At 53.7% G+C, this 12910-nt stretch overlaps 5 protein-coding genes across 5 annotated transcripts; 2 read left to right on the top strand and 3 right to left on the bottom strand.

Moving 5' to 3' along the window:
• Positions 1-9: 9 nt before the first annotated feature.
• P153DRAFT_336812 (carbonyl reductase) lies at positions 10-1300 on the bottom strand. The gene is made up of 2 exons (XM_033665717.1): positions 831-1300; positions 10-766 (listed from the first exon to the last, which is right to left on the bottom strand). Exons 1-2 carry the CDS (start codon positions 1189-1191, stop codon positions 261-263), a joined length of 867 nt encoding a protein of 288 aa, XP_033525245.1. The 5' UTR covers positions 1192-1300; the 3' UTR covers positions 10-260.
• Positions 1301-1762: 462 nt separating this feature from the next.
• On the bottom strand, positions 1763-2631 carry P153DRAFT_312897 (uncharacterized protein; the record flags this gene model as incomplete). The annotated part of the gene is made up of 3 exons (XM_033664860.1): positions 2345-2631; positions 1996-2286; positions 1763-1931 (listed from the first exon to the last, which is right to left on the bottom strand). Coding segments are annotated over exons 1-3 (711 nt in total), but the record flags the coding sequence as incomplete, so codon positions are not given.
• Positions 2632-3540: 909 nt separating this feature from the next.
• On the bottom strand, positions 3541-7382 carry P153DRAFT_395268 (large subunit of L-aminoadipate-semialdehyde dehydrogenase; the record flags this gene model as incomplete). The annotated part of the gene is made up of 3 exons (XM_033671389.1): positions 6842-7382; positions 5522-6792; positions 3541-5474 (listed from the first exon to the last, which is right to left on the bottom strand). Exons 1-3 carry the CDS (start codon positions 7168-7170, stop codon positions 3541-3543), a joined length of 3534 nt encoding a protein of 1177 aa, XP_033525243.1. The 5' UTR covers positions 7171-7382.
• Positions 7383-7692: 310 nt separating this feature from the next.
• On the top strand, positions 7693-9573 carry P153DRAFT_395267 (uncharacterized protein; the record flags this gene model as incomplete). Its single annotated transcript, XM_033671388.1, has 1 exon — positions 7693-9573. One exon carries the CDS (start codon positions 7693-7695, stop codon positions 9571-9573), a length of 1881 nt encoding a protein of 626 aa, XP_033525242.1.
• A 1065-nt stretch (positions 9574-10638) lies between these two features.
• On the top strand, positions 10639-11622 carry P153DRAFT_287531 (glycoside hydrolase family 45 protein; the record flags this gene model as incomplete). The annotated part of the gene is made up of 3 exons (XM_033663541.1): positions 10639-11091; positions 11192-11373; positions 11451-11622. The coding sequence occupies 3 exons, from the start codon at positions 10639-10641 to the stop codon at positions 11620-11622; spliced, it is 807 nt and encodes a 268-aa protein (XP_033525241.1).
• Between the last annotated feature and the right edge of the window lie 1288 nt (positions 11623-12910).

Genomic DNA, 12910 nt, shown 5'->3' with positions numbered 1-12910 from the left:
TTTTACGATATAATCGTTTCCGTATTCATGTCAACTTGTGGTTATGTCTTTTGGATGGGTCTTCCTTATCCCAAAGTTGAACATCACCGGAGAGAATGAGATATACAGTATGCTTCCCTGGGTCTAACCGCGATACTTCAACACAGCGTTCATAATGTACAAAACAAGCCATCTGTAGACGATAACTCACACAGCTTACACTCATCATGTATCACTAACCTACAACAACCAGAGTAACATACCCATACACCAACCTCCCACTACCACTCAATAGCCTTCTCATTCTGCCAAAACTCCCCCGTCCTCCCCTGAATATCCTGAATCGCCAGCAAAACCGGCGTCAGTGCGCCCTCATCCGGCGTCTTCGTCCCATTCCCCTTCGTCATATCCGTATTGACATAGCCAGGACAACAGCTATTAACCAGCACGCTACTCCCACTCTCCTTCAGCACCCTCGCAAGCGCCCTAGACCCCCCAATCAGCCCCGCCTTCGACACGGCATACGCCGCGCTCGGGAACCCAGCGTCTTTCTCCTTGCCGGCTTCAACCGCGGACGCAAAGTCCTGCATGATGGATGACACGTCGTCTTCGGACTTGGAGGCTAGGAAACGGTCGCGGATCTCGGGCGAGTATTTGGATAGGTGGCCGGACATGCTGCCGAGGTTTACGATGCGGCCGTGGGGTTTTAGGAGCGGGAGGATGGAGTGGCAGGTTTGCAGGGTGGAGTAGTAGTTGCAGTGGAGGGTTGTTTTTACGACGTTTGCATCTGGTGGGCTAGTTAGATGTCCATGTTCTTCATGATGGGGAAGGTTGTTGTTGAGGCGACTTACTGAAGCCTTCCATTGCGATGCCGGCATTGTTGATTATGAAATTTATGCCATCGCTATGCGTCTGTTTGAGGTGCGCTACGAAACTCTTCACGCTCTCTTCATCTGTGATGTCGAGCGCGCGGAACTTGATCTCGGAGGGTCCGCCGTCGGCTTGGAGTGCTTTGGCCTGCTTGAGCTGGGCGTCTTGTTGGAGGTCTTTGACTGCTGCTTCGCCGCGTCCTTGGTCGCGTGCCGTGAGGTAGATGAGGAAGGATCCGTTGCTGAGCGGGGACTTTGGGTACTGGAGGGCGAGCTGGCGAACTATGGCGAGGCCGATGCCCTTGTTCGCGCCGGTTACGATGCCGACGGTGTTGTATGACATTTTGAGATGGGGGTTAGTCTTTGGGAGGCTGGACAAATACAGAGGTTGTTATGGTATGTGAAGAGCTCACCGCAATGTGTGTGTTGTCATTAATCATCGTCATCGTGGGTTCACGGAGTTAAGAGTAGTGCTGGAAATATCGTATTTCACTACGTCACTGAGGCTCCTACAAGCCTCAAAACCACACCAACAAGAACAGCAGAAGTGCATGCTGGGCGTATACAGCTACAACTTCAGACGCAAGACTCGTACACTAATCAGGCATGTAGTTGTCAAGCCATGGCAAGATTTTGCAACAAAAGGAAAACATACTCCATTCTAAACTAGCACGCATTCAATCATAATATCTACCCTCCCCCCTATCGTTACCCTCCTCCTCCTCCTCCACATACCTGACCTCCCCCCTGTCATTCCCCTCTTCACCATATCCCTCCTCCTCTTCGAAATCACTCTCATCCGCCCTATAGCCCTCATCCTCGGCATCATCCCACTCCACCTCTTCCGCCTCCCTCTGCTGCCCCACCCCCCACCAATCACCCCGCCACTCCTCGACCCCTTCCTGGAGACGGCGAATCTCCCCGTCCCGGTCCAGCCCCGCCAGATTCCGGCCCGTCTCGCGGTGAAAGCCGTCCTGGTTGTAACCCAGGTCGTCATACTCCGCGGCCCCATACTGGGGGCAGCCATGCAGCCCCGTCCAGGCATTGCCGCAGACGTAGCAGAACTGAGCTCCGCATTCGCATCTACAAAGAGGTCAGTATACGCCCACGAGTAAAGTTTTTAGTGAAAGGGGGAAAAGAAACTCACGTGATGTGGTTACATGCTTCTGCCAGCTCGATGGTGCGGCTGCACCCAAAGCACTCCTGGAACCCCTGTTCCTTGGCCGCCTGCCGGAACTCCCGCTCCTCCTCGGCACCGCGGCAAGCGTGCTCTTTCGTGCCGGAGGCCAGAAGCCGCTTGCACGACACACACGTCGTCTTGCCACAGCCCTCGCTACCCTTGCAGATAGCATACGTTGTCCCACTTTCCTCATCCCAGGCGTACGAGCCAGGGTGCAGGAACTTACTGCACGAGCTATTCGCGCAGTACACACGGTTTCTGTTTCAATGCATTAGTCTTTGTTGTATGGGGGAGATATCAAGGGGAGGTGACTTACTTGGGCGGAATGGCATACTCGCCCTTCTGCTTGACATGGTACGCCCATGAAGCCTCGAACGGCACGTGGGCCTCGTAGTCCTCCAGCAAGAGCGTCTCACCGCAGCATTTCGGCGGGAAGAGGCTCTCCGACCTCGTCGCGGATTCGAAGAAATCCGCCACGTCTTCAGTGCACACCCAGTGGGTGCCACACGGCGTAGCGAGGAGATCTTCCTCAGTCCCACAGATCATGCAAGACTTGTTGATAGACATGATGTCTATATGTGGGGGGGGGGGAGGAAGGAGAAGTGCTGTGAGGAGTGTGATGATGGTAGATGTCGAAGTCTGTGAAAAGGCAAGAGGGAAGTTACTTGGGAAGCTTTTTCTGTACTGTAGTCGAAGTGTGATATTCGAGTATGAGTACAAGACTGAAGAACTTCTCTCTCCATTCCCAAAATCCCTTATATGCAAAACACGCTCTGCGCAGCGAAGGCAACTCTGGGAGCAGACCCATTGCTCCACCTCGAGCAGCCACTCAAAGCGCCCGTGAAACAATCAGTAGATACACAAAATCTTCACGAAAAAACAGAGACTTCAGTATATCCATGGCTCCCTGTTGCAAATTCCTCGTCCCAGACTTTCTCGTCCCCAAATACTTCGCACACAGCCAACCACACGCCTGGCAAAGCAAGATATGCCACAGCAGGTGCAATAATCAACCGGTAAGAGGCATAAAAGACTGGAAACAGGTAGAAATTTGCAGGTCAAATGCCTTCTCAAAGTTGAAAATAAAATTGAAGAACCAAACTACTCCATGAACGCTGACATTCGGCCAGGCAACTACAGGTTGCAAACTTCGATGTCCATGCACAGCATTCTAGACCTGGTATTCGCCCTGCTGTGCAGTCTGAGTCTGGTTGTCGAGACTTGAGGTCGAAGTATGCTTCAGGCATCAATATGACTTTAGTGGTACTCAGGGTACAAACCATGGTCTTGATTTGTAAATTTATCACTTCATTGGGCCACGCTAATAGCGCGATGGAACAGTTTTCAACGTCCCGCCCGAGCCGCATGTAACCCGAATTCCGCTCATCGTTGTGTCTTGTCTATTCGGCGGACAGTAGCAGACTGTTCACATTGAGTTGGAATGGCAAAGGCTCGAAAATGAATAATATCATATGTTGTGTATTCAGATCTTTGCTGCTACTACATCTTTATTTAAACACCCCTACGTCCTCCAACCCTCTTCATCCCTTCTCTCATGAGTTCCGTCAACTTGCTCGCCAGCAGCTCCTTGATGCCCTTCGCCTCCGGCTTCGGCATGAAACCCAGCTCAATGAGATAGCTAATGTACACACCCACCGTGTCCTCGGTGACCTTGCCTCCGGCACTCCAATCCTGGTTCGTCCATGCGATATCTTTCTTAAGCGCGTCCGTCGCATTGGTGTCGTCCATTTCTGGCGCCTTAGTATCCGCGGGCAGATCTCCGGTTACGAAGTGGTAGAGTGGTAGAAGAGCATTTTCTTCCTTCGTGCCCGAGCGATCGGCAACGTAGGCTTCCATCGATTGTTTCCACTCCGAGTAGGGCACTTGTGGGACTGTGTATCCAAAGTTCTCCAGACTGCCGAGGAACTCGTTCAGTGTGATGCGCGGGTGCGAAGTAATCTGCGCGACACCGAGAGGAGCGATGGGTGGATTGAATGTTGATGCTACTACGACACGGGCCACGTGTGTCACGGGGACCATGTTGACTGTGTTGTTGATGTCCGGTCGAGACTTGAGCTGGATGCAGCCCTTCAGAATACGGACGAGGAAGTCGTCGGTATTGGTTGTCCCGTACTCTGGATCACCCAAAACGTAACCTGGGCGGATCACGCAGCCGCTGAGGCCCTTCTTGCCAGCTTGTCTCGTGATGTATTCAGCGGCCCACTTGGACTGCCCGTAACCAGTTCCGAGGCCTTTGCGAGCACCTTCCAGATCGTCCGACTCCTGAACACCAGTACCGCCTTCGGCAACGCTCTTCTCGGAGAGCTTGACAAAGTAGTCTGTGTCCAGGACTGAAGTTGAGCTGACGAGACCAAAGTTCTTGGCTTTGCCGACTGCGCACATGGCGAGCGCAGTCACTGTCGAGACTACGTTGGGACCACGGAGACGAGAGTATGGAAGCACCCAGTGCACCAGTGCACCGTTATGAATGACTACATCGACAGAATCTGCGAGCTTGTTCCACGTATCGGGAGCGAGACCAAAATCCGGCTTCTCCAAATCACCGACGAGCGGCTCGAGTCGGGATGTCCAGCTATCCTCCCAGATACCGTATGCTTGACATGTCTCGCGTACACGACCAAGTGCTGCATCGATGTCCTTAGCACGGACAAGAACAGTAACCTTGCCAGGTCTAGAAAGTATGTCTCGCAGAATGTAGGCGCCTAGGAACCCAGTAGCACCAGTCAGGAAGGAATGAATTTCCTGGCCTACCTCCAATGGCTCCCTAGTCTTGAATTCAGTCAGTTGCGTGGCTAGATCCCTAGCATCCGCCGAATAGGCTTCATCTTCGGGCTCATCTTCGATGGCTTCACCTGTGTCCAGACGTAGACCAATAGGATCAATGGCTTGATCAATGTTGGCGGAGAAGCCGCGAAGGGTGGGATACTGGAAGATGGTCGTCATAGGCACGTCGATATCCTTCCATTCCTGACGAATCTTGAGGAACAGCTGTTGTGCAATGATACTATGTCCACCAAGATCGAAGAAAGAATCGCTGCCGCTGATGGTGTCGGCAGTCACACCACGATCACCGAGAAGGTCCGCCCAAATACTTGCCATGACCTTTTCAGTGGATGTTAGCGCAGTGCCGAGCTGTGAAGGGCGTCGAGCACCAGCTGCTGCTATCTGCGATGGTTCTGGGTATGGCAAAGCCGGACGATCAATTTTGCCGTTCGGATTTAGAGGGAATCGAATGAGTGGGACAACGACTGAAGGAATGGCGTAAGCCGGCAACTTCTTCTTGAGATGTTCGCGCACATCGTCTCTGAGGTACTTGAAGCGCTTGAGCAAAGTGACCAGATCGGTTTCGTCTACAGAGCCGCTGTCTTGGGCGCCTCGTTCAGCCAGCCAGTCGTACCATCGCTTCATCTCAGGAACAATGTAGCCTGGCGGATTAGTATGGTTATGATGTGGCATGAATTGTAATACTTACTGACGAGAGTCGGCTCTTCGTAAGCATCGCGCTTGAGCAAAGTTACGTTCTCACGGACCAGCGGATGGGCAGACAAATGCGAGTCAATTTCTCCAAGTTCAATACGGAAGCCTCGAATCTTGACCTGTGAATCGACTCGTCCTGTGCAGTGCACGTTTCCGTCTGGACCATAGTGACCTAGATCCCCCGAACGATAGAGCCTGTCGCGTGGTCCGTTGTAAAAGTCTCGCCATGGCTCTGCCGCCCCCTGGCTCTCTACTTTCTTCTTGTCTTCATCCACCCATTTGTTCTGGTCAACAAACCAGTTGTCGACAAACTTGGTCGATGTCAAATCGGGTAATCCAAGGTATTCTTCAGCCAAACCACCAGCCCGCACGTAGATCTCGCCGCTCTTGCCAGGCTCGCAAATCTTGTTTCGGTCTTCGCGATCTACGACCAGCAGCTGTACGTTCTTCATTCCACGACCTGCCGGAACGACTTCGCCAATTGTGTCGAGGAAATCGGGAGCCTCGGTCTGGCTCAGTACTTCGTAGTAGCTGACAGCGCGCTGCGTCTCTGTTGTGCCGTACATGTTTACGATGCGGACGTTGGGTGCCAAGTTCTGTAACCTTCTGCAGTCTCGCTTGATCAACAGGTCGCCAACAAAGAAAGAATGGTGCAAGCTGGGGAACACTGCCGATGCTCCTCCGACCAGGATCTGACCCATGGCAGGTGTGAGATGTGTGACTGTGGCGCCATATTTGCGCATCCACTCGGCCAATTTCTCGTGCTGGATGTCTTCTTTGCTGGGGACAAGCAATTGTGCGCCGAGAAAAAGGGGTGTGAAGATATCTCGTTGGATGGGGTCGTGGGCAATGCCGGAAAGCATGGTGAACTTGTCGTTCTCAGACAGTCCAAACGTCTCGGCCATCCAGGGGAAGTAGTGGGTCAGGGAGAAGTGGCGTCCCTTGACTCCTTTTGGCTTTCCTTCTGAACCTGACGTGAAGGACAGCGTGGGCGTCGAGTCGGGCCCGACCAAGACTCCTGGCAGCTCCGCCTTGAGCTTCTGCTGCTCTGCCAGACAGTCGTTGCCGTCCTTGGCGCCTCCCACCAGGGTTCCGTCATCCCTGAGCTCGAGGGCGGGGACCTCGGTCCTGAGCTGTAGGTTCTCTTTGATGTATGTGCGCACCTGTTCTGAGAGAGGTCCGGCTTCACGAGTGGCCTTGTCGATGACTACCAGGGCGCGTGGCTGGGAAACCTCGAGGTAGATGCATTGCCGGTCTGGGGGGTAACTAGCTTGTCATTAGCCCCGTGCCTCGTCTAATGGTGGGTGAGACATGCAGAGGGTCCAGGACGGAGAAGGTTGCTCCTGCCGCCAGGACCGCCATGATGGCCACGACCAGATCGACGCCGCGATGGGCAAAGATCATGACGACGTCGCCCCTCTGTATGCCATTCTGCACAAAGTGGTGTGCCAGAACGGACGTGGCCTCGAAGATGTGCTTGTATGTGAATTTGCGCTCTGGCGATTTGCTGGTGGCTGTCTCGACGACACATGCACGGTCGGGGTGCCTGCGCGCATTTCCCGCAAAGATTTCGTGGATTGGTCCCTTGAAGTCAGACCAGTGCAGGTCCGCTGTGGGATCTGGGATGTCTGTTCCCGACCCCATTGTCGCGTGCAATTGGATGTGGAAGTCGCGATGACTTTTTGGTGGGGTTGTGCTGGGTGCGGGGTGTTGTTGCCCCGAGAGTGATTTAAAGAAGTAAATTTACGGAAAGCCAGAGTTTATCCCTCTATGACTCTTGGGAAAGAACAATGTACGAGAAGATAAATGCGTGAAATGACGCAAAAGGTTATGGGCGACTCGTGCGACATCGGGCCTGACCCCCACTAGCGAAATCTGGGGCCCTCAGCCCTATGAAGCCTGCTAGCAAAACACGTCCGTCAAGCACCGTGCGACGCGTCACCAGCGACTTTGGAGGGCCTCTGTGCGACTCGATGCCACTGTTCCCAGCCGGTTGACTGGCCAATTGCTGTCTTCGACCGTCCCAGGCCACGTACCCAGCAACTCGTCCCAGAGCTTGCTGCTGCTACGGATATCGGCTCTCTGCACTCCAACACCCTGGTCGCTCTAATGTCGCGATAGCTGGTTATCTCTTCTACTCCTGCTGTGCCTGTTCCTCCCCGCGCAATGCCAGTGCAACACACCTTTTTGGGGCGGCCTGTGAGCCTGCAGATGCCCCCGCGGAGATTCCAGGCGGTTTTCATCTTGCTCGTGTTCCTGATAGCCAGTCTGACCTTGTATGGCCCCCCGTCCGCCGCAGATCTGCCCACGTACGAAGAGGTGGCCGAAGTCGTCAAGAACCCGCATCTACCTCACCTTCCCGACCTGCCAGTCGTCCACGTCTCCAACCCCTTCGGCCTGTCAGCACATAAGCCGCCCGTCCAGCCCAACAGCACCATCACCAGCACCAGCTCACACCGCGCCATCGAATGGCTAAGCGACTTCAAATGGCGAAACCCCTTCTCTTCCAACGTTGCCCTCGACGAGAACCGCGCCGTGCTTCCCCCGCTCAAGGAGCGCCCGCCCATCTACACGTACTACGATGCGAGGGGCAAGCAGGACAAGGACCTCGGTGAGGCAGAGAACAGGCTGATCCTGGCGTGGCGACGCGCGTGGTGGGCGCAGGGCTTCAGGCCGCAGGTGCTCTCCCGGGCCGAGGCCATGCAGCACCCGCACTATCAGCTTGTCCAGCGCATGAAGCTCGACGCCAAGACTGAGGTTGAACTCATGCGCTGGCTGGCGTGGGGATACATGGGAGGTGGTGTGCTTGCCGACTGGCTGGCGTGGCCCATGGCAGAGTATGAAAACCCCATGCTGAGCTTCCTGCGCCGGAACGAGTTCCCCGGCTTGTCTCGGGTCGACGCTCTGGACAGCGCACTTTTCTTCGGCCATGGAGCTGCCGTCAGCGATGCAATCAAAAAAGTCGTGAACAGTGACCTGCTGAAGAACGCCACGGCAAACCAGGACAAGGTAGCAGAGCTTGCAAAAAAGGAAGGCGGTGTAGTCGTGAACCTACTCCCATCAACAGATGTGACAGTCGACAAGAAGGCTAACGGAATCGCCTACTACTCGACCGCGACCATCGCCAGCACGTACAAGACAATCGCCGAGAAGCTCACCAACAACACACAGGCCGAGGGCCTTGGTCTCCTGGCCAGTCTGATCAACTCGCATCTCCACTTGACTTTCCAGGAACAGTACCCAGAAGGCCTCGCAATCGTGAAGCCACTTCCAGAACACACCACAGCCCTCATGTACGAAGCAACGGACATCGCTCGCAACCTAACCCAATGTCCAACCACCCCCATACCCAAGTCTTGTCCGCCCAACCGACCAAAGTGTACGCTTTGCGACGCGAAGAAACTCATGAAACTGCAGATGTTTCCGGAATTCGTCAACACAACAAAATTCTTCACCATCGGAACCGTCCCACATCCATACACCATCAACTCGTTGCACTACACCCGTGACACTCTTGATGCTAACTTCCTCCGCAACAACGCAAAACGCGATCTCTGGATTTGGGCCTTCACACAAAAGTCGATAGGAGGGAAACACTCCGAGTCCTACCGCCTGGTCAAATTTAAGGATCTCGTCGCAGCAGCCCCTTCACACGCCCTCTGGCTCACAGCCGAGCGCGTAACCCAAGCTGATCTAGACTGGATCTTCGGCTTCCAGCTACCTCAAACCTCGAGCCCTTCAGATGAGGATTCGAAGCTTACCATCTTCCCCCGCCCTGGACCCCCAGAACCAATTAAAGACATCATTGTCCCCGACGAACAGTGGATCAAGAAAGAAGAAGAGCGTCTAAAGAAAGCGAGGGAGGCTATCAAGAGCAAGGATAGGTTCATGCAGAGCACCGTCCATGAAGTCGAGCAGTGGAATTTGGCGGATACCGAGGCCTGGAAGTTTGCTAGAGCCTTTTCGGCGCGCAGGAGGATGGAGAGGAAGAAGTGGGAGGAGGAGGAGCGCAAGTTTGCGGGGAGTGAAAAGAAGGCTGGCTTCTGAGGGGATGAAAGGAATATGATGAAGTACACCTTCCTCGGCTACGACGGGTCAGCATTTGTTGGTGTTTAGGTGTTTCGTTGAGGGTAAAGGTGTGTATCATAGATTTGTGGAACAGATTTCTAACGTATAGACACTGTTCAAGCCGAGCGTTTCTACATCGATCGTGAACGTCGAAGTACACGACCGTCTCCTACTCAAGCCAAGTGTTCTCGCAAATCACGTCATCGTCTTCAATGGTCCTTTAAGTGACAGGCATTTTTAAACGACTAATCGAGTCCATCTACCCACTCCTTGCAAGCACTTCGATACGCGAGCCGATAACGATTTAGCCGAGTCCTTGCAGAACGAATGTCCTCCTCAAGACGCCACTCCATGTAAGCTTTCCTACAATGAACAATGCAGCTTGCAGAATAGGCTTTTTGTTAAACGCCATGTTCTGCACGATTGTTGTGCAGGACGGTCGCCGCGGCGCAGTTCCCTTCCATGGTTTGATAAGCTGAGATCTTATCTGGGAAGTCATCCGTCGGCAGTTGCATCGACACAAGACGAAGGAGGTGAGATTCTGGAGGATAGGTTTCCAACACCTTCATCGTCACGGCTAAGATACCTCTATAAAGTATCAGACCAATATGGGCAACTGCCGAAACGCGGGGAGCTCAAGTCCATTATGGGGAAGCGGCTCTTACCAATATATACACCGGAACAGACCGACTCGGACAAACCGGTGACCGGACTTTAACTCTGCGAAACGTCAGTGGCGCTCAAAAGTTCTATCCCTGACTACTGGTTCAGTAAAAGCCCCACCAAAACGTCTATCGAAGCCCTGGTCGTACAACACATATTAGCTTATGACTACACACGAAATGGTCAGCCTTAGCTTCTCCTTGCAGATCCGCGTAGACACATCGGACGAGTCTGGCCTTATGCGGTCACATTAGTTCATATATACAGTGGAAATGGCTCAGTGATCTGCTGCTAAGACATTGAAATTCTAAACCTCCAGCATATACACATATCTTGAGATATTTCGAAACTGCATTTCACTACATCACAATGCACACAAAGATGCTGCACTCCACACTCTTCCTCCCACTCTTCGCCCTCATCGCCCAATGCGCAAACCTAAACTACTCAGGCTCTGCCCTCACAGGCCGCCACTGGGACTGCTGCAAGCCGTCATGCGCATGGAAAGGCAAAGCCGACTTCACCACGCCAGTCCTCTCGTGCGCCGCCGACGGCCACACGCCCATCAGCGACACCGCAGGCACGGGCTGCAACGGCGGTGACGCTTTCCTGTGCACCGCGCAGCAGCCCTGGGCTGTGAACGACACCGTCAGCTACGGGTTTGCAGGCGCTTTCATCCTCCCCAGTGTGACGGGCGGCGGCACCGAGGACGTGTGGTGTTGCAGTTGCTACGAGCTGATGTTTACGAGCGCGCCGTTGCTCGGGAAGAGGATGATTGTCCAGGCGAGTAATACGGCGTATGATGTTAAGGATCAGAGTCGGTTTGCGCTGGCGGTACGTTTCATCATCTTGATATTCCAATGTATCTTCCAAGTCACAATCTCAAGCTACGTTCCATACGATGTATCTAAGAGCTAACAACGTACAAACAAAGATCCCCGGCGGCAACACAACCTCATACGACGCCTGCGCTCTGCAATTCGGCGTCAACCAGGCAGTCTTCGGTACCGACAAAACAGGCGTCAGCACGAAAGAAGACTGTCAAAATCTACCCGAGCCGCTGAAGAGCGGATGTGAGTGGCGATTCGACTGGTTCAAAGATGCTATGGATCCCAGGTAAGTACTTAGCCTTTCCGCAGTCCCTCAAGTTACTGTGTATCCCTGCAAAACGTAGTGTAGCTGAGAGCGCACAGCGTGACTTTCAAACGCGTGCTTTGTCCCACGGAAATCACGCAGATAACGGGCTGTGTGCGGAACGACGAGAAGGTTTTAGCGGGCGATGTGCTGTCTGCGGCGGTGTTTGTGCATATACCGTCTATCGTGGTCGGGCTTGCTGCTGTGGTTTGGGGTATGTTGTTGGTTTGATTGTGGATGCTATGTACTTGTGCTTTTGTACTCTTACACTGAACGTCACGATTGACTTTTGATTTTTCGTTTTGAAGCATACATGCACGTTCTGCGTTTTTACTGCACGCCTATAAGCCGACGATAAGGCTGGCTGTATAAACGAATAAATGCCCACCACTCATGCTGACACAAAAGGAAGTAAGCTTCACACATCCCCCACAACTCCCCATCCACAACAAACCACACCATACCACACCACATCCTCCACATTCGCAAGTCCCCTCTCCCTAGCCGCCCCACCCGCGGGGTAAACCGAATTACCCATACTCCGATCAGCATAAGCAGCAAGTCACCCATCCATCCACACACTCACGACCATCTCACCCAACTCACCCATCCCCACCCCCAAAATAAATTACACCCACTCACCCCCCGCCCTTCCATCTCCGCATCGCAAGCGCAAGTTTTTCCGTCGCAGCAGATCGACCTATATCCAGTTTACGTTGTATGTGGTACCTACTCTGTGCTTGATTGCGCGACCCCGCTTTCCATATACGGGAAGTGGGCTACTTTACTTTACTTTACTTTGGCTTGCGCGGGACGGGGCGTTGCAACGGCGTGGCGAATAGTGGGATGGCAGGTTTAGCCGAGATGTTGTGCGCGATGCGATACAGTGCGATGTGCTGACGGATGTTGTGGCGCTAGTGCGAGGTTGATTGTGAAAGGCTGGCTGGGGAGGTGGGAAGGTGGGAAGGTGGTCAGATGCTCCATGTACGATATCGCTGCACTTGGGCTACGGGACGAATAGGAAAGAGGCACTTGTTTTGACGAAATATCGCTATTGTGAAGCTTCTCGAGTTGTTGTCGTGAATATTTGGGTTTTCTAAATATGGAGACATGGCCAAGCAATCCACCCCCTTTCTTACAACCTGCCTACTGGAATTCAAAGCCAAAGTCTCGATCCAGCTTATCTCAGATTCCCGCGCCGTGCATGTTCGGTGCAAGGAGGTGGGATGGCTTGTGAGCTTCGCGTAACTGCCGATGGAGGACGTTTGGCGGTTCTTGCCTTGCGAAGGGCGCCCTCTGCAAGGGTGGTCGTTCTGCGGCGCGCGAGTATGACATGCAGAGATAGTTCTCACCCACCACTGAGATAGAGAGGTGCGTTTGGAACTGCTATTTTGGGTTGCGCGTGGGATATGGTAATTGGGGTTTCCGGGCTGTGCGGTGGAAACTGCGGGTGGACTTGCGCTTGAGATGGGGGCGAGATTTTGGGCGATCGTGTGGCGGGGCTGGTGTGTGGGTTGGG

This window comes from Dothidotthia symphoricarpi (assembly GCF_010015815.1).
Source record: "Dothidotthia symphoricarpi CBS 119687 unplaced genomic scaffold P153scaffold_7, whole genome shotgun sequence".
Taxonomy (NCBI): Eukaryota; Fungi; Ascomycota; class Dothideomycetes; order Pleosporales; family Dothidotthiaceae; genus Dothidotthia; species Dothidotthia symphoricarpi.
The sequence above is the reverse complement of the archived record's forward strand: the minus strand, read 5'-3'. Positions and strand labels throughout refer to the sequence as shown.